At 32.2% G+C, this 26,597-nt stretch overlaps 1 protein-coding gene across 1 annotated transcript in view; it reads left to right on the forward strand.

Annotated features, from left to right (window-relative positions):
- The window catches only part of LOC118189324 (serine/threonine-protein kinase BRSK2-like), a 399,000-nt gene that overhangs the window by 355,517 nt on the left and 16,886 nt on the right, over positions 1 to 26,597 (forward strand). The window contains exons 9-15 of the mRNA XM_035359908.2: positions 97 to 148; positions 3,858 to 3,970; positions 6,548 to 6,654; positions 14,154 to 14,211; positions 14,405 to 14,464; positions 17,888 to 18,105; positions 24,680 to 24,716. Of these exons, the coding sequence (XP_035215799.1) occupies positions 97 to 148; positions 3,858 to 3,970; positions 6,548 to 6,654; positions 14,154 to 14,211; positions 14,405 to 14,464; positions 17,888 to 18,105; positions 24,680 to 24,716 (645 nt within the window). The remainder of the gene's footprint in view (positions 1 to 96; positions 149 to 3,857; positions 3,971 to 6,547; positions 6,655 to 14,153; positions 14,212 to 14,404; positions 14,465 to 17,887; positions 18,106 to 24,679; positions 24,717 to 26,597) is intronic.

The raw sequence follows: 26,597 nt of genomic DNA on the forward strand, positions 1-26,597 counted from the left end.
TTTAAACATTTAAAAATAAAATATCCTTAAAAGAGCAAAATCGATTGTTATTTTGATTAATTCCGGTATATAATTTAATTTCAATTTTTATTTCAGAGGGAGTAAAACCGAATTAGAATTAGAACTACCTATGAAAGAAGTCGTTCAGGTATGTATTCTGTTATTACCTTTGTTTGAAAAAGCTTTATAATAGTTTGTTCAAATTCTGTATGCTTATTTTAAAAAATTAAATAATGTTGAATAACCACGATATTTAATTAGATATAGTCTCTGAAAAGATCACAGCGAATTTATAAAAATACTTTTAACAATGTTACCTGCTTATCTTTCGAATATCAGCATAAATATTGTTTCTCAGTATTCCCATCATCATTGCTATTTATCATTTGAAATCTATTATTGACTTTTATTATCAGTATTTATAGTCTTTATCATTTAAATATCTTTATCATCATCGATAGTTTACTCATTTGTTTATTTGTTTATTCATTCCTATCTGTTCATTTTTGGATTTGTCTCTAAATTCGCTGAACAAGTCTTCTTCAAAAAATATGACAACAATTCGAACTATTAGCACCAATGTTTTTCAAATTCATGACTTATTTTATTTATGTAAATTTTTAACTATACTATAGATTTGAAGTTTTAAGATTGCTTTGTTTCTAATTTAATCTAAAATGAATCAAAATGCGAAAATAAATTAACAACTTATTAGTAATAATCTGTATGGGAATGTATGATTTAAATGCAAGTTTACCTCTCTTTTCGATAGATATTAGAAATGCAAAATTGTGATAGAAAGCTGTATTTTAGAATATCAATATTACATATCACAATTTCTGTATAAAATTAAAGATTATAACAACATAAAACTAAATTTCAAAAATTATTTTCTTACCTCTTCTTATCTATTGAATTATGTCTTCTATAAATTATCTAAGAAAGTTTACTTTCTGTATCACAGTATTTAAAGAAATCTGTGTTCATAACGTAATATTCTATTCTATCAAAATCTGCATTGGTATGGTTTCTTTTCCTTAAATTTATCTTCCTTGATAATACGTATGGGCCAAGTCCAAAAACCATTTTTATAGAATGCGAGTTGAAATGTATGAAAACTACAATTACGAGAGATGAACAGATTTTGTTCACAAATATTAAACAAGTCTGATGCTCATGTTTGAAAAAGACGTCAGACCTTATTCGTAAGCTTAGTATCTGGAGTTTATTTACTAATATATTGGACAGAAGCTTTGTAAACCTTTATTTGCTACACCAGTAACAATAGTGAAGTATATGCTATTTGAAGCCATTACTATTCACTTAGGTGCAATTACATAAAGGTTTTCTGCATTTAAATGTACTTTTACAATGACTTCTGCACTTCCGAATGTTATTGTCTTTGTCTTAGGAATCAGTTTAACAAAGATCATAATAAAAGCAGGAAGATTGTAAATACCTTCTTTGTCTTTAGGAAACGCATAAATATTGTACAAAGCTAGGCTATGGCTAATATTTGAACTATGACCTCCCTGTGTAGTGTAGTCAGACTGCTTTCACTCATTGAGTATTACGACGGTGTGGATGTTTTGAGCACGCAGATGAAACTTGAAACTTCAGTCTTCACGAAGTGACCGTTTGACGTGATTTCTTAATATCGTAAACTAAATTGATGCTTTAACATTATTACAACATAAAATTAGAATTCGAGATTATATGAAAGTTAGAAACATGAAGTTTTAGAATATAAATTTGATATCATGAACAATTTAATTTAGATTTATAGTAGAAATAGTGGAGAACACTGATTCAGGTGTTCTTATCTACTATTATCTTTTTAAAGAATATTTAATGTATCAAGAATTAAAATTAGAAGATAATGAAAACCTGAGTATTATTAACTATAAAGCGGTTTATTTGAAATGTTTGAAAATTGCAAATTTCAGAGCCAAAATTCCTTAGCCAGCGTTATCAGCTGCTATCCTCGTTTTAAGTGTTTAGGACTAAAATATATTCTTAGTTTTACACGCAATACAAATTCTAATATTCAGTCAGATTTAATCTTTATTGTAAAACATATTTATAGATTTTATATCATATATGGTCTTTCAATCAGTTTCTTACCTTTGATTTAAATTTTTGTTTCAATAAAAACGATGATGCTTTTGATATTAAAAGCTCATGTTCATTTAAAAATTTTCGAAATTCACTGCAGTCATAAAATGGAACTTAAATTGAGAGTAAAATTATAAGAAATTAGATTCCCGTGCGAAAAACACTGACCGGGCTTTTTAATTTGAAGTTTTGCAATTTTTGATGTCATTTTCAACTTACCTTGAAAGATCGCTTATTTAAATTATGATAATTCGAGGAAATAAGTTTGAATGCAGTTCTTCAGAAAAATGTGTATAATTTAATAGGCTGTACAAAGAAGTCACTTGGTGTTCAAATCAATTTTTTTTAATAGAGAAGTTACGATTTGTATTTGTTCTCTCTTTAAACAAATATAAATTTTATATGAATGAACTATAATATTCTGGATATATTGTTACGGGTTTTGCATTTGTTTAGCTATTTTTAGTATAATTTGTTATTAAAATTGTTTTATATTCCTGTGCAATGTACCACGAGACTTATTTGAAGAGAAAGCTACACCGGAAAAACTAGAATACAGGAGCACGCGCATTTGACATTTTAATAAAACTAGATATCTCTTAATTGCACTCTTGCTATGCTGAAAAATCAAAAAAAAATACTAAAATGTTCTCGTGCTTTTAAAAAGCTTATAAAAGCTGGAGGAAAGCATCTCATTTCAGTTGTTTAGAAATATGTTGTTTTCTGTAGCGAATTTGTGGCGAGATAGGATTAGCTTTGTCTACGTTTATCCGTGTTTTTAATTGAGGTCTATTCAACGTTTTAATAGTTAAAATATAACTACTGCGAAATATTGCGATATAGTACTAATGTCTCTGAGGAAATTTAAGCATTTTGGTTTTATTCGTTGTGATAAGAATAAATTGTATTCACTTTTCATCGGAGTTGTGCATTCAATTTATTACGAACCCGTACGCACGCAACAATATCTTTACAATTTTCTCTACTAAAAATTTTACTTTTTATGTTACTTTAAGAATACAAGATGCGATATGTAAAGCTTTCAGAATATGTGGTAATCTACTAGGATGTAATCGGTAAGATTTGTGGTCAGAGTATAAATACATTTGGAATAGAAACAATCTACTATTAAAACTAAGCCAAAAAGCAACTACTTTAAATTTCAGTAGATTCTGAATAAAACTCTATTAATTTCGAGAGCAGTTAAACAGAGATCTTTCTTCATCAAGAGCAAAACGTTTTTGCAAAAATTTGTAAAATCTATACCAATCAAAGGCTCAGTTTTTGCCAATTTCAAAGGCTAAATTTTAGAAAAGACAAATTTTTGCGTTGATTTGAAAATATTACTTTATTTGGAATCCTTGTTAGCACTTTTAATTCTTTTAAATTGGAAGATTAGTTTTTTTTTTAATTTCTGCAACCAATAGCAGAAAATTAGGACATATTAATGCAGAATTAAACACAAATTTTATCGTATAACAGGATGCCTAAAATACGAGAAACATAGGATTTTATATCATATAACGATTTATTAACTTTATTTAAAATTGTTATTATTTCTACAAACCAAACATAGTGCCTAATATTGATATTTACACTTAAAAAGAAAAGAACTAAGTTCCTTCAGTATGCTTAGATTTCAAGGAAAGCAATGTTTTTTGTATGCTGTTTTCCATCAGAAAAAGTTTATTCTTTACTTGCATTTGTAGCACTAAAGTGACAGAAGCTGTGTATTTTTTCAGACGCACGTGATACCCTCAGCAGATGCCATTGATCCGGACGTGCTATCGAGTATGACGTCACTGGGGTGCTTCAAAGACAAGGAGAAACTAGTCGAAGAGCTCCTCAAACTCGAGTAAGACATTGATCACGATGTTATTTGATGTCCCTTCTAAGTTCTAGTTTCCTTCCTGAAGCACGTAAATCGACAGTAAAGCCAGCAATGAATTCGTTTCATTCGGTGCTATAGAAAGAGATATTTTTATTTCTTTCGCAAAAAGTTTTAGAAGAAAGTATTGGAAATTTTCATATATATTGTTCTCGAAGCAATAAAGACTTTGCGTTGTAATAAACTGTTATCTAAATGACAGACATTTGTGTAAGATGCAAGAACGTTGGTTGAATTTATATCTTCTATGGTTATTAAGAATTCGTTATTAAATGTTCTTGAAACACTGAGAATAAATTGCAGTAAATATGTAATACTATTTTTGAATGTATATTCGTAAAACAATTTTTCAAACATTTTCATATAGTATTTTATTGTACAAAAGACAGTATCAAAATGTAAAATTAGGAAGGAAACAAAATTCAACCTTGAACTGTTTTTGGATTTATTTCAATTATATAAAAGTGTATCTAAGGTTGATTTTTGTTTAGTTTAAAGCTAGAATTAGAGCCATTTCGTAACTTTTATTTCCTGAGCAACGTTTCCAATTTTAGAAAAAGAAGAATTACTTTATGTCTAATTTTAAAAGCAAGAATAATCTAACCACCGTTGAATTTTTTCACAATTTTGAAATATTCTCGTTTTTATTTTTTTATATATGAAAATATGAAAAGAAACTTAGCTTGTGGTATTTTTCATATTTCGCAAGACAGCAGCAGGGTAAAATTTGTTTGTCACAACAGACACATTTTTATGCTTGTTCATCGCCCTGATCTGAGGAAGCAAATACACATTTTAGGACTGGCCGTTTGTCCTAGACCACAATTAGTACATTAGGAGTTTAAACGCTTAGTTTCTCACAATAAAGAAAAGAGGAAAACACAGCAAGTATCATGTGTATATATTGCCTGAGTGTGAAACACTGGCAGTGTTAGCACTGCATAGTTCCAGTTCTGCCACGGTATGTTTCCCTGTTGAAGCAAAAACGATTAAATTGAAAATGCTGCTCTACTGGTTATTTTTTGGCAAGTTGACCAAGAAAAACGTCAGACTAAATCTCTCATCCACTCGTCTTCTGATGAATTCCCCAATTTCGGAAATGATTGAGATTTTCAAGAGCCATTTCAGTATCATCCGGCTCGATGTAAGGAAAATGTTCCTAATGACTAATAAGTCATTAGTTGTCCCTAGGACATAAAAATTAAATTTCCCAGAGTTAAAGAAGTCAAGGTTGTATGAAATGTCTGGAGTATGAACTATTAGAATTCGATAAACTTGATCGTCAGGAATATTTAGGGTGAAGTTACATTCACGATTTATGTTAGCTCTGCAGTGTGTAATAATTCCATCATGTAGTAATTTAATAAACTGTTTTCATGTAAATCTTGTTTCTTCGAATGACGATCAAGATATTTTAGACGAGGGGAGAAGCCTGTTGAATGACATCAGTTTTCTCCTTGATAATCGAAGGGAGAAGATGAGTCATGTCCGTCAGAGCAGCCTCTTGACTGTCCTGAGCCTTGACAACTGCTGGTTTTATGTATTAAACAACAGCTTGCAGTGGATTTACCGAAATTATTTCTGAATAATTAGTTTATGACATTCGCATTTACTTTGAACAAATATAAGGAAAAGTTTCTTTAATGATTTGCAGTGGATTAAAAACAGTAATATTTTCTTTTAATACCAGACCTCTCAATTCCTTTAATTTCTTGCTCCTTCTCTTCTACTAACATCAGATATACCTATGCTGTTTAAAACGCATATAAAACGTGATTGAAGTTTGTTGAATCTGGTGGTTCACCTCAAAAATGATTCTAATCATATCAATACATTATGTGAATTTTAATAATTGTTTCAGTATTTTTACTCGGCCACAACTGTCGTAAAATTTGCTTTATATTTTCTAGCATTTTCTATCTGAATTAAAAGCTAACAGCATTATGAAACTGCATTTTAACTATATGACAAGTTCCCACAACATTCGTACATTCGTTGGAATTTTGCTTACCTAGGTTAGTGGCTTCAATCTATAGCTCGATTCGAAAAACTAAGTAGAAGTCCTCTATCTCTCGCATTAGCAAAAGGGGGTTGTTACCAGTCGTATTTTATTTTGCTTCTGACTGACTAATCTGCCTGAAACAAACAATATTTTGGGTTTCGGAGAAACTGTCCAGCGTGGCAATCTATCTCTTAAACTAGTTTTGGAAGACCAGATTCCCTAGAAGATTCCCTTCTACGTCTCTTGCAATCTTAATATTTGCTACAACATCGAAGCGGGTTCATTTTGTCTACAGACGAGGGGTAAAATCATTACATTACGAAAGCCATTAACTTTGCCTTGCCTTAATCCTTTCTCGTTTTCAAGCGATCGGGTGTTTAAAGCATATGTGGATATCATACATTTTGGGCAAAGAGTAAAAATTTATCGCATCCTATGTGTTGACTCTATTCACGTCCTGAGAGCATTGCTAGTTTTATATTTTGAAAATTTTATATTTCTGCCAATCTTTTAACTATTTCTTGTTCTTGCAATCAATGCAGCCACAACACGGAGAAAGTCATCTACTTTCTATTGTTGGACAGGAAGAGGCGGAAACCGTGCTACGAAGACGAGACAGAAGTCATTCTAAGGAGTAGATCTGAATCTGGTGAGTAAAAATTTAAATGAGTCATAAAGCACGTTTTCTAAAGACTTGTATTTTAAAATTCTCTGAATAATGAAATATATTCATAGTGCGTTTTTTGATTCGACAATTACTGAAATTCAAGAAGGTCTTAAATATTAACTACAAAATCCCTGGCAAGAATAATTTTGAATTTTATACTTTTTAATTGATTTTATTTATTCCATTGTAATATCATAAAAGTATTCAATAGTACTCCTTAAAGTAAAGTATTTAGCATGACAACGATTAGTATTTTTATCTGATGGATATAAATAGTAAATATTTTTTAATTACGATAAATTCAAGTCGCTTCGATAAGCAGTTAATTTACATAAAAAAACAAACATTAGTGAAGTACAAAAGGAGTCCCATGTAATAGTGAAACTATTTTGAAAATAAATGTGGGGAAACTGAACATTTAATATTAATTTAAAATAAGAGAAGTTAAATGAAAACAACTGAAAGAAGTTTTTGAAATAAATGCTATTATTGCTATAGCTACTTCTAAATTGTGAAAAATTGGATTTGATGGTCTTTCAGAAAGACATGAATAATGCCAAATGAATTTAATGGCATTTTTTTAATGTAACTGAAAACTATTGTGTTATCATGCTAAAATTGAAAATAATAATTAATTATCAATTTAAAATTAGAATTAAAAAATCTGATCTGGGCTCCACATGGCTTCCTTGCCTATTAAATTATACATGTTTTTTGTTTCATTTGTTGCATTTCATTTAAACTTATTTCATTAGAGATATATTTATCATTCAGATAATTCAGTTCAGATAATTCAGATAATTCAGCCGGAAAGAAGAGAGATTTTTCGGTGCACAAAACGTAAAGTTTACTTTTGGTCTCCCTCAGCAAAGGAACACAGAAGGTTCAGAAACTGACTTTCTATTCGTAAGTACAGATGACACGCAAAAACATCGTTCAAATGGTTTCGAAAGCAGCTGAAATTATTTTTCGTTGAAATACGATACCCGAAATATTTCGCGATTACCGTATTTCCTTTACTTCGTACGAGGAAGTAAAAATAACACGTATCCTCAATCTATATTGAAATTTATCTGAAAAAAATTTCAGCACATTCATTATTACGTTATTCAATATTCTGTTGCTAATTTAAAGAGTTTTTCAAATTAAAATTTGAGTCAAGACAAAGTACAGCTAGTCATCAAATAATTTGGGAAGAATTTTTTCGCTTAAACTCATCGTAAACAATATTTCATTGTTCTAAAGCGACAACAGTTAAGCTAGTACAGTACTTATTGCTTGCTAAGACGAATTGTTCAAAATGGCTGACAATAATTTTAATTTTTTGCGTTATTTAAATTAAACTAGGTTAGGGAATGCGGTACTCCTTCTTTTACAGAATACGTAAGATATGAGCTTAAGTATGAACAATGTGAGAGTAGTTTGTAAAGTTTACGTCTTGAGATGGGAAGCTTGATGACGCCTCACGTATTGAGAGCCTTTGGATCATAATGATGATCATTTATAGAAGAGTTGGAAACTAATCCTAGAAGTACGTGCAAGGATTTAGCAAAATAGTTTCGCCGACCTTTTTTTTTTTTTTTTTTTTTTTTTTGTTTTTGTTTTTGTATCATCTTTGTGGCGTGAAAACGTAAAAAGACTGGTAAAAAAAGGTAAACCAAAAGCAGAAAATGGCAATTGCACTTTGAAGTTTGTTTTTCACTACTCCTAGAAAACACAAGTGATACATTTTTGAAACGGATAGTACCGAAAAATAGAAAATAGATCTTCAAGTTCAGCAGAAAAAGGCAGAGATATTAGCGATAATATAAGATGTGTTCAAAATCCTAATCTCCATCCAAAGAAGGTTATGATAAATGCTTGTTCCAATTCATTGTAGATTTCTCTCATTGCCGCCCAGATGGTATAATGGTTAGGGGAGCCTACTGCGGTACCGAAGGGCTCACGTTCCCAGAGAAGGCATGGATGTTTAAAAATGTATATCGTCTTTGCTACACAGGGGCACTCTAAATAGATGGCTATCCGAAAATCATCTCGTGTGGATTGTTGAAAGGGAAAGAGGGGTGGGACCATCGTATCACCCTCGGGCTGTTCTCTCGCGAAATTGAAGTGGAAGTAGTACCTCCTAGAGGTTCTGGCAACCATTCTGGACACAATGCCAACATTTCTCTCATTTATCACTGTAGTGTCATATGCTAATGAATATGAAGATTTCCATCATATCTGAAACTTACGCAGTGAATACTTCTGTTCATAGAAATAGATATTTTCGTCTCTATGGTAATTTCACAAATCACAGTGCAATGTATAAAATGTTCTTTTCATTTTTTTTTAACTTTCCTTGCTTACTACTAAATAGTTTCCATATTTTAACAACAATATTTTCTAGGATGACAGTAAAGCATAAAATAATCCTTGCGAGAATAGCTAATTTATTTTATGCTTACTTTTATTATTTAGTGAGTTCTTATTTTAGTGAGAAATAAAAAAAAAAAAAAAAAAAAAAATATTTATAAGGACTTTCCACATAGTTTGCGATATTTACGCAAGCAGCATAATTCCATACATATTAAAAAGCGTGCACATGAGTATTGCACTCATTGACAGTATGCGTTTAACAGAATACAAAAAGCCTTTCTCCAATCCACTTTACAAAAGCCTAGCGTCGCTAAATACGATCATTTTGCAACTCGAAATGAGAACAGCGAGAAAACAACCATCATTAATATTTACAAGAAAAAACTTGAGTCATCTCATTTCCCCAGAGCGGAGAGTTAAATTTTTATTGCTTAACAATAAAAACAAAAATTATTCAATGAACCTTGAAAGTAAGCAAACGGTATTGGCAGAGACAGGGTGGACTGTGTGCGAAGTTGTATTGTCGAAGACCCTGTAATGCAGGACTTAGAAGAGAAGGGCTAGCTCATAGAGCTTTTCCCCCTGAAGCAGAAAGTGAGAAGTGATGACGTAGCCATGATGACACTGAGCGCGCCAATATAATTCACAGCTTGGAAATTAGCGTTTTTGAACCAGCGTTTAAAATGAGCTGTGTGTGAAAGATAGCTATAATTTGGAAGACGCAATGTTACTGCTTTATGCATTTTAGACTGAACCATTAAAAAATTTAATAATGCTTACTCAATTTTAAAATAATAGATAAAATGTGCTACTCTTTTAACATAAAGTTCCGTGGTTTTTTTATTTTTATTTGCAGGTTTTTTTATTTAATGCACGTTTATTTCTAATCATTTCTTTATTTGCATGCTAACTGAGAGAATTTTTATGCTGCTTCTAAGATAACTATAATAGCAGCTATTTAAATTTACTCAAAAAACAACTTTACATTGACATAGGTTTAAACATATATGACATATATGGCAACATTTCTGCTAACCTACGTTGGATTTTTTGCCTAATTGTAAATTTTACATTGTTATAATTCTCTTCCGATTCAATATAATAGATATTTTTAAAATAATTTTGTAATTTATACTTATATCTATATTACAATTAAATAAATGTATATAAGATTGTTACCTTAATTTTGACAAAATAGCTTTATTCAGAGTACCTAAAACAGTTATTTAATTTTTCAAAAGTGTGAGTAAAGGAAGCAGTCTTTTTATGCCAATTAATTTGATGTTTTATACTATTATATTTTATCCAGAATACTAATCTAACACAAAATCTAATCAATAATTAGTTACAAAGGATACAATAAGAATAACTTTAACAAGTGCTTAACAAAATTAGTTTGTTAAATACTTGTTATTCTTGTTGGTACTATTTTGGTACTATTCATAATACCGAAGATATTATCGATTAACTCATAGAAGTCAGATGCTTTCTGATTTCCTGTGGGATAGAGTATACCTTTTGCGGTACTTTTTGAAAATAATGTATTCTCTGGAGTGACTTTTTGTCTCTCGTTTCCCTTGACCATTAAATAATTTGGTTTTAGTTTGTGACACAATTTGATTTCTTCTCAATCTCTATTTAAAACCTCTTTTAAAAATATCAAAGTTTAAAACAGTTACATCTTCTAAAACAAATCCTCTATCTAAAACGCGGTTTCTCAGTAATTTGAGGCAGAGCGCGAAATGAGACCTCTGATTAAAACAAACTGCACATTTTGAAAAGAACCAACTTAGTCCAGTTTAGAGTCATAGCAGAGTTTTCAATCTATATGCATTTCGTCGAAACTGAGAAGGCATATTTTTTCTACAGAATACAAATATTCGCCTCTTTCCTTCTTTAGAGTAAGAACATTACTTTGAATTCTTGGACTACACTAAAATTTAGAAAACACTATAAAAATAAAATAAACACCATTTCTTTAATTTGATAATACTAGGTAAAGATATTCCTAGATTTCCAAAAATCATAGCTTTAAGATGACAGAGCTCTTATGACGATGCAACGTGAAATATTTTCACTAGTCCACCTGATTTTTGTCTTCTTTTTCAGTAATGCATTAATCTGTGTCTTTATAAAAATAGGCTTTAGACATTTTTCCAAATTCTCCGATTTTTGCTCCCCCGACCCCCAAATTTCGCTATTTGAGATTTTAATTTCTGATACCAATTTCTGTCTAGATGTCGTCCACCCTTTTTGTCGCTGAACAAACATTCTAAAATTTTTCTTTTCTCTATTTTTCAATACTTTAACACAATTTAATACAATTTTCTAAGGATATTATTTTGTTCTTCAAATTATCAATGCATTCTTGTTTATCCTTAAACATTCAGGATGATCTACATTTTCATTTGTGAGTTTTATTTCAAAATCATTAAAATTTGATTTATTATTGTCATCATAATTTACTTTCGGCACAGCATTCCACTTCAACAGTTTCTTTTTGTGGCTATCCAAATAAGCGATTTTTCATATCATCTTCATAAACACTGCATAGAAAATGTTCGCTGCAGATTTTTCCGCTCTTCACATTAACAGAACATTATTAGAAAACAGATATATATATTATTAAAATTAATTTGGGATATGTAACCTCTAGAAAATCGTCTCGCAGCTCAATGAAACTACTGTTTTAAACGCGGGAAATCAGGACAGGTGGCATCACAGTGACGTCAGATTATTGCCTGTTACGTCCCCCCATTAGGCTCGCGTCGGCGAGGAGTCGAACAAAGAAATGAGCTAGCCCTTCTATTTATCCCTGCTGTAATGTAGGAGTGAAAAACAAGAGGATAAATCTTTTAACACATAACTGACTTTCGAATCTCTCGAAATATTACGTCTATCTTTATGTACACTTGCCTCAGTATCTTTCGAAATTACTTAATAATGGAGTTTTTGTAAGAATTAAAAACATTCTGCAAACATGCTAAGCAATTTCGCAGTTTCATCATATTTTCTGCAATTAATGGATGAATAAAATGTTGAGTGGTATTCTGGCGTTCTTTTTTCATTCCATCCATATAAATAAACATTCTCATAACAGTTTTTATTACTGTGGTGACAAATTATTTTCATTTTTCATGTAGTGTACATGTTTTATGGTTATAAACATCTTTAATATTGTGTTCTTCACAGATTACCCTTATAAGAAGTAGCCCCAGGACGACGCCGGATTCGCCCACACACGTAATCGTTGTACACCAATACTATTTCTACTGTTTCCAATTATCGACATGTTCTGAACAATAAAAACAATTACCTAGTTATTGATAATAAAACAATTACCTAATGACCAATTATTCACTCAGAATGCCACTATAATTGTGATCAGAATTAAAAAGAATTTTACTGATAAATGAATTTTAAAAACAAAATAACTCAATCGCGTTATTTAAAATGGATGCAGCATATCTCAAAGAGATTCATACAGCAAAGATAGATGGCGCCAGCATTCACTTGCTACTTTTGGCAACTCGTCGAATGGTGAAGATTTACGCAAATAAATAAATGAAGGAAACGAATTACAACATCTTCAGCTTTTCGAATTTCCTTGTAATATAAATTTGCGTTCGAAGTTTAAAAGTATAATCAGGATGTACCTAATTTATATAATATGTACTAAATTAAACAAATTAGCAATATTTTGCGGTTTTAATTTCGAATTTGTTTCCTATTCCAATGCGACCATTTGCTATAGTTTTAAAGCAAACTCTAAGAAACTCTGTTTAGATTCAATAATATGTATTAGATTCAAAGGAAAAGTCTTATAACATTCTAAATTGTTTTAAATCTGCTTTTTTTCACAGCAATATGGATTTATTTTTAAAATTACAAAACATGAATGTATATTTAAAAATTATTTCGAATTTTCATACTATTGAAAAGAAAACATTTTTAAAAAATGTTTAATGTTGTCAGATCACACTGCAGTAATTTATATATACTCCTAAGTCAATACGCCCACCAGCGGCCGAGCGGTAAAATCGCTAAATACTGGTAGTTCGGTCCGAGGTTCGAATCCCGCGAACGGGCTGGCTGCATGGGCGTTTTCGTAGTTTTCCCCATGTGTAAAGTGTATACGAGCCAGTTCGCCTTAGAAAGTCCTCCACAAAGGCATTCTTCCCTTTGCAGATAGCCCTAGTGTGCTTTGCCGTATCCTCAATACACCAACACACCTAAGTTAATACAATCACTGCATTCAGAATTTATGTCAAATATCTATTTCTAGAAGGCATTTGCCTAATGAATGTAAGGTAGATTTTCAGTATTCTTTATGTGGTTTTGGATTTTTTTTTTTTTTCGGAAAAAGAATTAATTCTCCTAATTTTTGTTGAAAATGTTATTTATGTTCTAAAAATCGTTTCTGTAAATTTCAAATTCATACCATAATGAAATACGTTAGACATGCATTTCTGAATATGTACCGCGTGGAAATGTTTAAGAACAAAATTTAATAACACTGTGATGCAAATCATTTTACTCAGTTTCGTATTTTTCAGTATTTCAGTTTATTGTTAGAATTTAGATTGTAACTGGCAATACACTTTGCAAATTTTTACATTTATTACTGATAACAGGTACTAAAAATTTATTTTGGGTTTATTCATTAAACGGTTGGAGTACTGTTTAAGGATTAAAATTTTGAACCATTACAAAACAGAAAATAGGAAGAAATTAATTAAAATGTATTTGGAATAAAAACGTTAATCCAAAGTAATATGCTCTAAAACACTTATTTACTTAAAGCTAGCGTATTGAACAAAACTGCAAAATAGTGACTTATACCTACTTTAAGCCGTTTTATAATTAATTGTGGGAAAGGATTTATTTGTTATGAAAATAAATCATGAGAATAATTAAGAAAATTGTGAATAAAAATGAAAGAAATTATTTCATCATAATACCTTTTTGTTCTTAAGTTTAAATAAACATTTGCAATATAATGAAACTTTTAATAAGAATCAAATACGTAGTTTAATCTTAGTTTTCTTTTACATCAAAATAAATGCTTATATGCATATTTTTTTTTGTGTGTATATCTGTACTAAAAGCTTCCATTTTTCTAGTTGACCCGCCTCGGAAACGTATTGACACATGTGTTGTTAATGGTAACTCTGGCCCAAGGTGAGTGGTTCTCCCTTTACTTGTAATGGTTCTAACGTTAGTACTGATGACTAAGTGTTAAATATTTATTTATTACTTAAAAAAAATTAAAAGATAGAAACTCATTAAAATTACTTTGAAAAGGTCTCTAGAAGTTAATTAAAATTAAGTTTAAAAAGATCTCCATCATTGTTGTATGGTATTTTTCCACTAGGTATCAATTCGACTTGCTGAGCGATGGCTCGCCCATGCAGCCAAGGAGGCATCCATATGGGTAAGTGCCGCCATCTATAGGATTTTATTTGCATTTTAATGATATGTGTATACTTCACATAAATCTGAGCTTCCTAAAATTACCTTCAAACATTTTAACACGCATCCACATTAGGGTTCTTTTAGGTCCCTACTATTGCAGGGAGGCCCCGAACTTGAGAGGGGGATTCAGCATATTTTTTCATATAGTTATCGCAAATGTGTACAGTAGGGATATTCAGTTATAGTACAACTTTGTGAAATTTCTACACAGCTAGCTCCAAAAGCATTGTTGCCTACAGCATCTACTACCGTAATAAACAAGCTACTATTATTTCTACTAACTGAAATACTTATGAACTTCCTATCGTTCGGCAACAAAACCACGCGATCAAAAAGTTAAAAACAAATGCTTCTATAAAATAGATGGGGATAGGGCAAACGAGTCCAGGAGCCCTTTGAGCCGAATGGACTTGTGTAAAAAATGAAACTTGAATGATAACGGCAGAGAACTACAATATAATAAGCATGCATAAACATTAATGAAAATAGATTTAATTTCCCTTTGAAGCAATATTTAACATTTCTCAAATTGTCAATCGCCGGTTCGTCACGGGTCATGGTTGATTCGTCAGCTATCTGAAGCGTTTTGGGAAGACATGAAACAAGATCTGCAACTGTGGAGAAGTAGACTACCATTATGCCTTCCCCTATCGGGGCTATACCGCTCCTTTGCATCTCACCAGCTGAGGTGCACATGTGAGAGTGAAAATCTGCTACGAAATAAAAAATGCTTTGCGTAGACTTATAAAAATCGTGAAATACTGCGTAGAAAAATATGCAAATGTGTCCATCATATGACTATCCGATCATATGACAATACAATGTTCTGTTTTATGAAAATGAACTGTCTACTTAAACAGTGAGCTAGTGAACAAAAACACAAAAGCATGCAGAGTTGCGAACTGATAATTTTTATTATATATATGTATTGTATATAGTTCATTGTATATATATATATATATATATATATATATGTATTTTATATAGTTCATTGTATATATATATATATATATATATATGTATTGTATATAGTTCATTGTATATATATATATATTGTTTCCCAAGAATATAGTAAAGCTAAATTAAATTTAAATAATTCTCTTGCGCCATTGCTACAAGGAATGAAATTTGAATTTAACAAATATTCTCTATTCGTAAAAAGCTAATATTTAATTTAATTAAGAAATTGAATTGCAAAAATAAAAATAAATAAATAAATAAAAATAAAAAATAAATTTAAATAACTAAATTTTATTGCTACTAATTTACAAAATCATATAAATTCTAAGAGCATATGTAAATTAAGTGCACGTATCTAAAACCATGAAAAAATATATTATTCCAAAAAATTAAATTGCATAAGTGAATAATTGTTGAGCAGGCAGGAGACAGATTTATTCAAGGGGAATTTGCCCCCAAACCTAACTCTTCAATTACTTAATTCGTGTTTCGTCATCCACATAGGCAAGGGTAAAAGTAAAATTCAAAATCAAAAGTAAAACCCAGTGTGGTGAATTACTGAAAAAGAAGATTAAAAGAGTGGAATTTTGAGAAATTAGCAAGAAAATGACTAGAAATAAAATTATTAATAATTAAATATTAATTAAGATTAAAAACCAAATTGTTTATAAAACCAAAGTAATTTAGAAACTCTTGCCTACTGGAAACTTCCCCAACACGAATTATGCATGCAAACCTAAAATAAACTATATATAATGTGTCAAAATATAATAATAATAAAATAGCTAGTAAATAGCAAGTTTTAATTCAACTTACCTAGAACTACAGATTTGAATTTCTGAGAAGGAAAACTAGATGAAGTGAGTAGTTTGTTACTAATTTCCGCATTATTTGAAATTTTTTTTTGTCTCACTAGCTGATAATGAACTGAATAATGCCATTATTTACAAACTTACCAATACACAAGAAAATGTCATAGCAAAAAAGCTTAAAGCATTTCATAAGAAACTACTAATTACACAACCATCTAAGTACAATAGATTAGCAAATCTTTATGCTCTTCCGAAATACCATAAATTACCACTCAAATTTAGATTTATAGCAAATGGTACAAATAATTATAAAAAGAATGCAGATTAAATATTTTCAATTAAACTTAAAAATCTGTTTTTTAATTCATCAACTAGTTAACAAGCAGAACAGCTACTGTTGGATTATTTATAATAACACTCCAGTTCTCGACAAATTAAAAAGTTTAGAAATCAAGAACATTAACTGCTATCACTTTAAAAAACCTTTATACTTCTCTACCATTGGACGAAATTTATACTAATTTAATGCAACTCCCATAACATTTTCCGGACATGCTAAGCATCCTCTGAATTGAAAGATGAAAAACTTATCTGCAATTTGCATTATTTAATAATTACATTAAATTCAATAATAAGATCTTTCAGCATCTGAAAGGAATTCCAATGGAGCGAACAGTTCTACACATATATGTAACCTATTTCTTTTTGCTAATGAACATAAATTCCAACTTAGTTTGAATAAGAATGAATTAAAGTTATTTGCAAATACAGTCAGATACATTGCTGATATAACTTTCAATAGTAAATCTGCTTTTGAACAATTCAAAATTTACCCAGATAGTTTAACACTTAATAGAACTAATACAAATCAAGATAATATTCAATACCTAGATATGCTCATAATTAAACAGAACAAAATTAAATGATATGATAAAAGGAGGACATTCCAGCTTGAATCTATTAAACTAATTAATTGGAACTCTAATATCACTAAAATAGTAATGGGTAACACTTTTTATAGCCAAATGATTAGAATTAAAAATATATGTACTGAAATAGAATATTTGAAGGAAGAAATAATAAAACTAATTAATATTCAAGTTAATAACCAAGTCAAAAAACATTTCATTAAATTCAATATTAAAAAGGCAGGCATTAACTTTTCTTTTTAATTTTTTAACTCTTTATCGTATGATAATATTACTTTAAACTTTAACTGGAGGGTAATAGAGGATTTTGAAGAGTTAAGGGATTACTTGTAAATATTAATTATTAATTAATTTTGTAAAAATGTATATTTTCTCAAATATGGATTCTTTCCTTTTACTAATGAAGGGCCAATTCTTTTCAAAAGTCTCAATTATAGCCCGAATTGAGTGAAGATTTTCATCTAATTTTTCTAAACATTCTTTTTTTTTGTTTTTGTTTCTTTGTTTGTTTGTTTTTAACAGACGTAAGCTAGACAAATGCAATCGCAAATGATAATGATAACTATTGTAAATGTCATAGATTTTATTAAGCGAATTTGCTTTGATTTCATGAATGGGGGTAGCTTGTCTGTTGAAAACTCTTCAGCTGTATTTTACATGCATACTAATTTTTTCAATTAGACGGAGTCGGAGAAGTAGCAGCAATTTACATGCTGGAAGTCCTTCAATTTCTCCAATGAGTTCACCGAAGCCAACACCCCGTACAGCCCCCGATGAAAGCCCATATAACACTCCACCCGGATCTCCATGTATCAACCAGCCCTACTGGAAATCTCGCCTCAGCACCATCAAAAATAGTTTCCTTGGCAGCCCAAGGTTCCATAGGAGGAAACTGCAAGGTGAGTTTCCACGTCTGATGCCGTGGATTTCGTTGTGATGAATACTTTCATTTTTCACTGCATTATGGCCTTTCCCAGTGATTTTCAAATTGAATAAAATAATATTTTGTCGTCAATTAATTTATAGGAGTCGAAGAAATATATCCAATTAAAATTTTTTAACAAAAAAATTTAGTTTTTTGTAATTGATTAACTTATTTATGGCATCTTTGATGTATGTACGTAGCTTTCCGTATGATTTATAGCATATTCCTTCTTAAGTATTATTTACACTGATTACAGTAATGAACTGAGCATAGACCTTGCAGACGAGCTAATATGATCCGGCCTTTCCTGTTCTCATAAATAAACATTAAATTTGTAAATACACTCAATTCCCGAGTTAACCGGGCCTTACGTACAAAAAAGGTTTGTTTCTTTATTGCGCAACTAAGGCTAAATTAGAGTCGCATGAAACTAAGTCATGTCCTCACCGAGACTGTAACTTCTGACTTTCTGATAGCTAGCTAGACGTTAGCACAAAAAAGGGGGGCCAGTTCTATATCACACGTAACACTGGGTGGTTGATTGATTAAATTTGACTTGCATTTTTTATGTCTCGATATCGCGACTTAGGATATATATTAGATTTATATGTATTTGTTCTAGGTATTCTGACACAAAATCGGACTTTTTTCTGAAACGACATACCGATTTTTTCCATACCTCAATTCTGTGACTGAAGTTAAGCCAAAATGCCAAGTTTTGTAAAAATTGCACACGTAGGTTTTTAAAAAATTAGCTCTAAAACTTTTCGCTCCTCAGTGATAATTGAATTTGATATATATTTATTAATAGCTCATATTTATTAAACTTATTTAATTCCTTCTTTCATAGCTAGATTCAATCCAAATAAAACTCGCAGCTATTTTCTGATTTATTTTTAAAATTTGTATTTTTCACTAAATCTTAGAAATTTTTCGAAAATATTTTTGAATGATAAACTATAAAATGTTTGTCATCATCTTAAAGTAGATGTATTTCTAGGCATACCTGCGAAAAATTAAGAGTTTTTTAATCAAAATTTCGAAAGACACATGTAAATTTATGTATTGGCGGGTTCTGAAGTTTGGCATATTTGCTTTAGGCGATAATAACGCCAAATATGCTTTACGCACATTGTTAAAATTATCTGAAAGCAAGAAAGACGCACCTTTTTTTTCCTCTCATGCACAATGATAAAAGGGAAACGAAAATAGGTTGCTATAAATTAAAAATTTCGCCAATTAGTTATTCTTGGCGCAAATTGAAAAAAATGTGCCAACATAATTTTTTAAATTTCTCGGTAAATTTCAACCAAATTTTACAAAATTTAATATTTGGGCATAATTTAAGTCGCAGAATCGAAATATGGAAAGATTCGGTATGACATCTCAGAAAAAGTAACGGTTTTGTTTAAAAATTCCTATGTTAAATCAATGCTATATGTAAATCTATTATATATCCTAAGTCGAGCTTTTGAAGCATGAAAAATGCAAGGTAAATTTTGGCAATAGGTCCAGTAGAACAGGAGATATAAAACAGACCTTTTTATTTATTTATTTTTTTTTGGCAAGGTTACTTACAATTACACCATGTAGACAAGCGGTAAAGAAAGATAAAATTCGTTACATTCTCCGTCACTTAAAAGGGGAGTTGGGAGGAGAGCATCCAGTCGCCATATTCTGGTGATGGTGAATTGTAGTTCACTACATTTTTTAGTTTGAGCGCTATTTGCAGATTCAATTGAATTTTTTGAAACACGGAAACATGAAGAATCAGCGACCTGTATTCGAGCTCCGGATCTTCCGATTGCAAAGTGCGCCTTTTTTCCAATTACACCACGAAAGCATGAAGAATGGTGACAGAAAATTCGGAGCAAAATTACTATCACAAAATCAAAATAAAGCAAAATATTTCATGGAAATATAAAAAAGAGAAGAAAGGCATAGAGCAGCAACATTGATAGAAGATGGCGTTGTATTTTGGAATTGCTTTTATCTTTTTCAGTACGCATTAATATGGAATGAATAAACATTGTTCAATCATCCTTTCAAAAGTGGTTAACGTTTTTTTATATACACTACCCGACATTGAAAATGAAACACCAAGAAGGAGTGGCTCGAAAATTATGCAAATTTTAGTGTAGAGACGAGTTATTCGAATGATGTGAAATACGTAGCTCTCAAGCGTACGTTGAAGAAGATATAAGGGAAGGAATCTGAAGAATGTCCAAATTTCGTGCCATTATTTCTGCTAGGGAAGTCATCGTAGAAAATTTGTTCTTGTCTTAGAGGACACGTGTAATAGCAGACAAGACCAAGCCGTCGTGAACGGCGGCAGTTCCAGCAGAGAGACGATTTTACGAAGGGTATGGTGATCGGGCTGAGAAGGGTAGGGAGGGTTCATACGGCCAATCTCAGCTGGCACACACTTGAACACACACTTGACACAGTGAACGGCTGTGGCGACGATGATTGGAACAAGAAAATGTTCAAGTTTGAAGGATGCCGTTGCAACACGAGTGACGTCAGCACGCATCGATTGAAGTAGATAAGCGGTGGCGCATCCGCAAGCCACTTCTTCCTCCATTCTGCAGCATGGACACCCTGGATGTTCTCATATCGACCAGACCCATTTGCCATCGATTGGTGGGTAGTGGCTTGCACTCGTGGTGTCCGTTAAAAAGACTGCCATTGACCCCACATCATAGACGTCAACGTCTGCAATGTTTCCGGGCTCGAGCAATGAAAAACACAGGAATAGCACAGGGTCGTGTTCCAGATGAATCAAGCATCTGTTTTCACCAATGTTAGTCGCCACGTACGAGTATGGCCAGGTACGATGCGGAGACAGGCACAATCCGGCAGCACCGTGGAACGCCCTACCGAGGGACACGCAGCATCATGGTTTTGCACGCAATTGCATACGATTCCAGGTCACCTCTAGTTCGTATTCAGGCCTCTATGACGGTCCAATGATACGTGGATGATGTGCTGCTGCCGGTGAAATTCCCTCACCTTCAGGGAATGCCCAATGCCCTTAATAAGCAGCATAACGCCCGACCACAAACTGCTCGCATCAACTATCGTGCTCAGCAAGGTGTACAGTTGCTTCCCTAGCCACTGTTCTCTCCTGATCACTTACCAATCGAACACATTTGGAATGTGATTGGACACCATTTCCAGACCCTGATACTGCGGCGTTCAGAAGACGAACTGTGCCAAACGGTTGACAGGGAATGGAAAACCATTCCTCAAGAGACCATCCGTAGTCTCATTGACTCTGTGTACCTCAACGTGTTGCTTCGTGTATCGCCGTCCAAGGTGGTCCTACAGTTTACTGAGCCGATGCTGTTCTCGCTCTGTATTATGCATATCATTTCGAAATAAAGATCACTTATTGCTCGTTGTTGTCTTTTTCCGTTTGCCGAGTTTAAACACTTTCTGGCCACTCCTTCTTGGTGTTGCATTTTCAATGTCGGGCAGTGTATATATAATATAATCATCTATTCAAAACTGCTTATATATATATATATATATATATATATATATATATATATATATATACCAGTTTTCAGTTAAGCAATATATATTGTGTGTTTCCACACTTTTATCTGTCTGACAACTAAATGTGGAGGAACCTAGTGAACAGCTAAGCGAATAATCGCTTAAGTTCAGGAACAGTGACGTAAACTCGAGAAGGGTTAATTACCCTTTATTGCACAAAATAAGAGTTAACAGTTGGACCCTTTCTCAGGAAGTACAGTAAAGCCCCTACTTCAGCTAGAACTCAAAATAATAATAAATAAGACTTAAATCATGCTTAACTAAAGAGATACAACCGAAGCTATTAAACTTCTTAATAGTTGGCCCCTAAATATCGAATAAGCTAGCGAAGCTATCAAGGACCCGTAATACGGCCGAGTATAGTAACAGCTTAGAGAGACGTAGCCACAAGGCAAACGCACGCTAGTCAGAATCTCTTAACTCTCTCTCGAAGTCAGTGGAACTTCGACTTAAATACCGCTCTTACTCATTTGCATTAAACGCGATTCTAAAAACACATTCTGGTAGGCAATAGTAATCTGAAATTATGATGGACAAGAAAGTAGCTTTAACTAGAAATAACTGTTAAAAACTTAAGGTAAACCTTTCAATATATATATATCCTCTAAATTGCCAAAGTTTCCTGATTCTCTCTGTGTGGTGATAGCGACACACGTTAATCCTGAATAAGGGGATAGTCGTTCCGACCTTAATGTGCCTATTTTAAATCAAGAGACTATAGCAGCTAGCCAGGGTGATAAGCGAAAATTCTTGTCTCTCCTGAAATGGCAACTCACTTGATAGCGTGAATGCTGAATGACTTTAAAATATCACATGGTGATTAAAAATTGAAAGACAAAGTTATATACATTGTACTTTCCACATGCATCACAACTGTCTACTCTTTTTCTTAAATAAACCTCTCCGAATCATGCTTGTATTTTCGTGCGCTTAATCTTGATTTGCTTTTTGCTAATACCATCCAAACTTTCAGTATACAATATCAACACGTCACCAGTTTGATTTCTCTCCCCCCCAAAAAAAACTGAACTACACTCATGTCCATAAATTAAGGATAATTCGAAGTCACGCGGAAATCGAAATCTAAAATAAATGTATCACCTGTAAAATCATTACACACATCTTCAAGAATCATATGCAAATTTCAGAAAGTAACCAGATGACACCGATGGTACGTCACAATGACGAGAGTGTAAGAGAGTGATATATAAGGAATACAGGCAAAGAAGTAAAATTGTTCGCAGGCGCTTTATAAGCATTTCAGTGCAATAACCGAATAGTTATGACACAAAGGATGCATTTGGATGATTTTTTACGGGGTAGAATTATCGGCCGTCTGGAATGTGGGCTTACCCAACTGGAAGTATCAGACGAACTTGGAGTTGCCCAGACTGTCATGTCCAGGCTTTGGCAACGATTCCAAGATGATGGTAATGTGAGTAGACGTTACAGCACAGGTCACCCCAGAGTTACAACGCCGAATAAGGACCGGTAGTTGGCAGTTACTGCAAAAGAAACAGGCGGAGCACAGCCTCAGACCTGTCTCGTCAGCTCTCTTCAGCCACTGGTATGACAATTTCAAGGTAGACCGTGTACAGACGCTTAGGGCAGATTGGTCTATATGCTCGTAGACCTGTCAGATGCGTTCCACATACTGCAAATCACTGTCGCCTGCGGTTAGCCTGGAGTAGAGAGCATGCATAGTGGACACCACAACAGTGGGCTTGTGTGATGTTTTCCGACGAGTCCAGGTTTATCTTGCAGTCTGATTCTCGCCGGACTTTCATATGGAGAAGTCCAGGTACCCGTTACCACCAAGAAAACATAATTGAACGACACCGTTACGGTGGTGCAGGAGTGCTCGTTTGGGGTGGAATTATTCTGGGTTCCAGAACTGACCTGCATGTTCAAATTGGAACCATGACAAGCCAAATCTATCGGGACGTCATTCTGGAACAACACGTACGTTCGTTTCGGGGCGCCATGGGCGCACAATTTGTGTTTATGGATGACAACGCCCGTCCTCACCGTGCAAACATCGTAAGCGAATGCCGTCAATCGGAGGATATCACCCGTATGGACTGGCCAGCATTCTCACCGGACTTGAATCCAGTAGAGCACGTGTGGGACATGCTTGGCCGACGAGTTACAGCTCGTCAACCTCCTCCTACATGTCTACCGGAACTTCGGAGATCATTGCTTTTTGAGTGGTGTAATATCCCCCAAGATCAGATCGATAATTTGATACTCAGCATGCCTAGGCGTTGTACGGACTGTATTGTATCGTCTGGGAGACATACAACGTATGAACACTCATACCAACCATATAATATTGGTTTTTTGTAAATAGGTTTTTTTTTTTTTGTAATTTGCTCAAAGGGGAAAAATCGCTAAATTTTTTAATAATATCAAACATATAACATCTTTTTTTGCTCTTTGCCTTTTGTTTAATAAATAAGCTTTACAACTAAGTCAAATTTGTTTTGCTTCTAACTCTTCCTTTGCCCGATTTTGCATTATCCTTAATTTATGGACATGACTGTATTTTAAAAAATCTATTTGCATCGTATTTCGTATTTTTCTGAAGTATATGACTGATTTGAAGATAAAGAAATAGGTATTATGCTATAATCTCGATTCTTAAAGAAATTAACTCAAAAAATATATAAATCATTTCATATTATTGTAAAAGAAAAAGTGCAGAATAGCAAACAAGTATAAAAGAAAAAAAATGGATGATAGTTTATCTGAATTTGCAAAATTGCAACATTTCCTTAAAACATAATGTCATTTGGGCTTATGGATATAGCATATTTTTTTATTTATGATCTTTTAAATCAAATGACGATGTAGTATAAAGCCCAATATGATAATATATATTTTATGAAAAATATGTGCCAGAAGAAGTATAAATATTTTACAAATGTTTAATATTTTATGATATTTTATGCAGTATATGAATATAATTTTTATTTCACACTTTACAGCCGATGAAATTGGTCTTACACCTGAATCTTCACCAGAGTGAGTAGAGAATTGCTTTCTGTCCTTTTGTCATACCAATTTATGTATAATATTTAAAATATTAGCTTCTGACTCATAAAATTTACTCTAATTCTAATGATTTTAAAATTCATTAGTGTATAGAAACCTAAGAGAAAAATGTAGATACCTAAATTATAAATACACGGAAACTATTTGTACAAGCGACAATTTTAGGCAGAAACTATTATTTTTCAAAATGACCTTTGGGACAAAGGTTAGATTTGAAAATATGTACTTGCTTATCTGTTTAAGAAACTTATGTATACCTATGTACTTATTTAAGAAATCATTGAAAATTACAGTAATTATATGTTGACATAAAACAACAATAATAAAATTAATAAGCAATAAAATATTTTCTGATTATCCTCATAACCAGAACAGCGACTTTGTGAATTGGCGAAAAACACTTGTTTGGCAATTATCGCGGGTTTCGGCTTTTGTTCTGGTCATGAATAATGGGTAAAAAGTATTTTATTAGAAATAAGTAATTTTATGATAAAAAAAAATCCATATGACTGATAGTTACATTTTAACACATATTGTCCAGTTAAATGACGGTTAAATACGATGCACTTTAATCCATATATATTCAAATACGTATGAGATACGCACATGTGTTGATTGGTTAGTGTCCCATGGAAGGTGGAAAATACTTGAATAATACGGATATTCTTCCAAATTTTGAAACCGGTAGGTGGTTGAATATAATCAGAAAGTACCAAAAATTATTACATTTTTATTTTTTTAATTCTTTGGTTTGTTACAATGACGTGCATTTTTATTTAAATATTAATCTTTTAGCTGTAAGCTTTCAGGACTTCCAAACTTTTCAACCCACAAGGTGAATACCAGTTACTGGAGTTGGAAAATTTAGTTAGAAAGCTATATATTCACAGAAAGGAGACCCTAGATTCGAATTCTAGCTGTAATTCAGCCGTTAACAATTGTGTCTGACTGAAAAGGAAATTCTGGAGGATGAACTTATCCCCAAGTGTTTTTCTAAGCTATTGCACTATTTCATTCGTGATTAAATTCGGGTGTTTGTCTCTGTGCTTGGTTTAAATACGTTCTATCTTAATATTGAAGTGTAAAAGAGCTTAACCTATGAAGCCGTGGCCAAGTTAGTGAGTTTGTTAAATTAAATTTCCTAAGTTTCGTATTTGGTGCTAGCTCTAGCTCTAAATAGTGATGGAAAACATTTGTCTGGCAACAGAAAGTTTGACTCTAAATCCAGATCGTTGCTCCTGACCCCCCGACTGCTTTAGCAGAAAAATGCTATATGTTGAATTACTAATTCAGAAAATCATAATTCTTAATATCCATTATTGATGTTACCGGCTTATTTTGAGAGAAACTATTTTAGAGAATTTTTTTTTTATTCTTAGCGAATAAATCAGAGCACTGTTATCAGACTATCAAGAAGTTGCATCACGTTATGCTACGTTACATTACACTGTCAAATGTTTTATCATACGGGCAAAGTTTACTGCTTTGAAAAAAGTCTAATTTTATTTCCAAGCAGCCTGACAGATTCCCAATTTCTAGATGTTATCAGTAGTTATGGCATAACGTCTTATCAAATTTGATATATTTTGCAATCATTTAATAAAGTCCAAACTCTTTGTAGACGTTAAGAGAACTATCACTGAGTCTAAATAAACTTGTGAAGGGTATAAAAGAAACCGTTATTTAAAACTAACAAGAACAGAAGACACACCTGATACTTACTAATCACCCAACCCCTTGTGGCGATGTAACTTAGCGTAACAAACAGTCAAATGAAAAAATTGAAATTAAGTAAACAAGTACCTAAAGGCTACACAAATCAGTTTAACGCGAAGTTGGGTCACTTATCTA

The sequence above is a fragment of the Stegodyphus dumicola genome, chromosome 2 (genome assembly GCF_044657685.1).
Source record: "Stegodyphus dumicola isolate Sdum_Otavi_A_Nest chromosome 2, ASM4465768v1".
Taxonomy (NCBI): Eukaryota; Metazoa; Arthropoda; class Arachnida; order Araneae; family Eresidae; genus Stegodyphus; species Stegodyphus dumicola.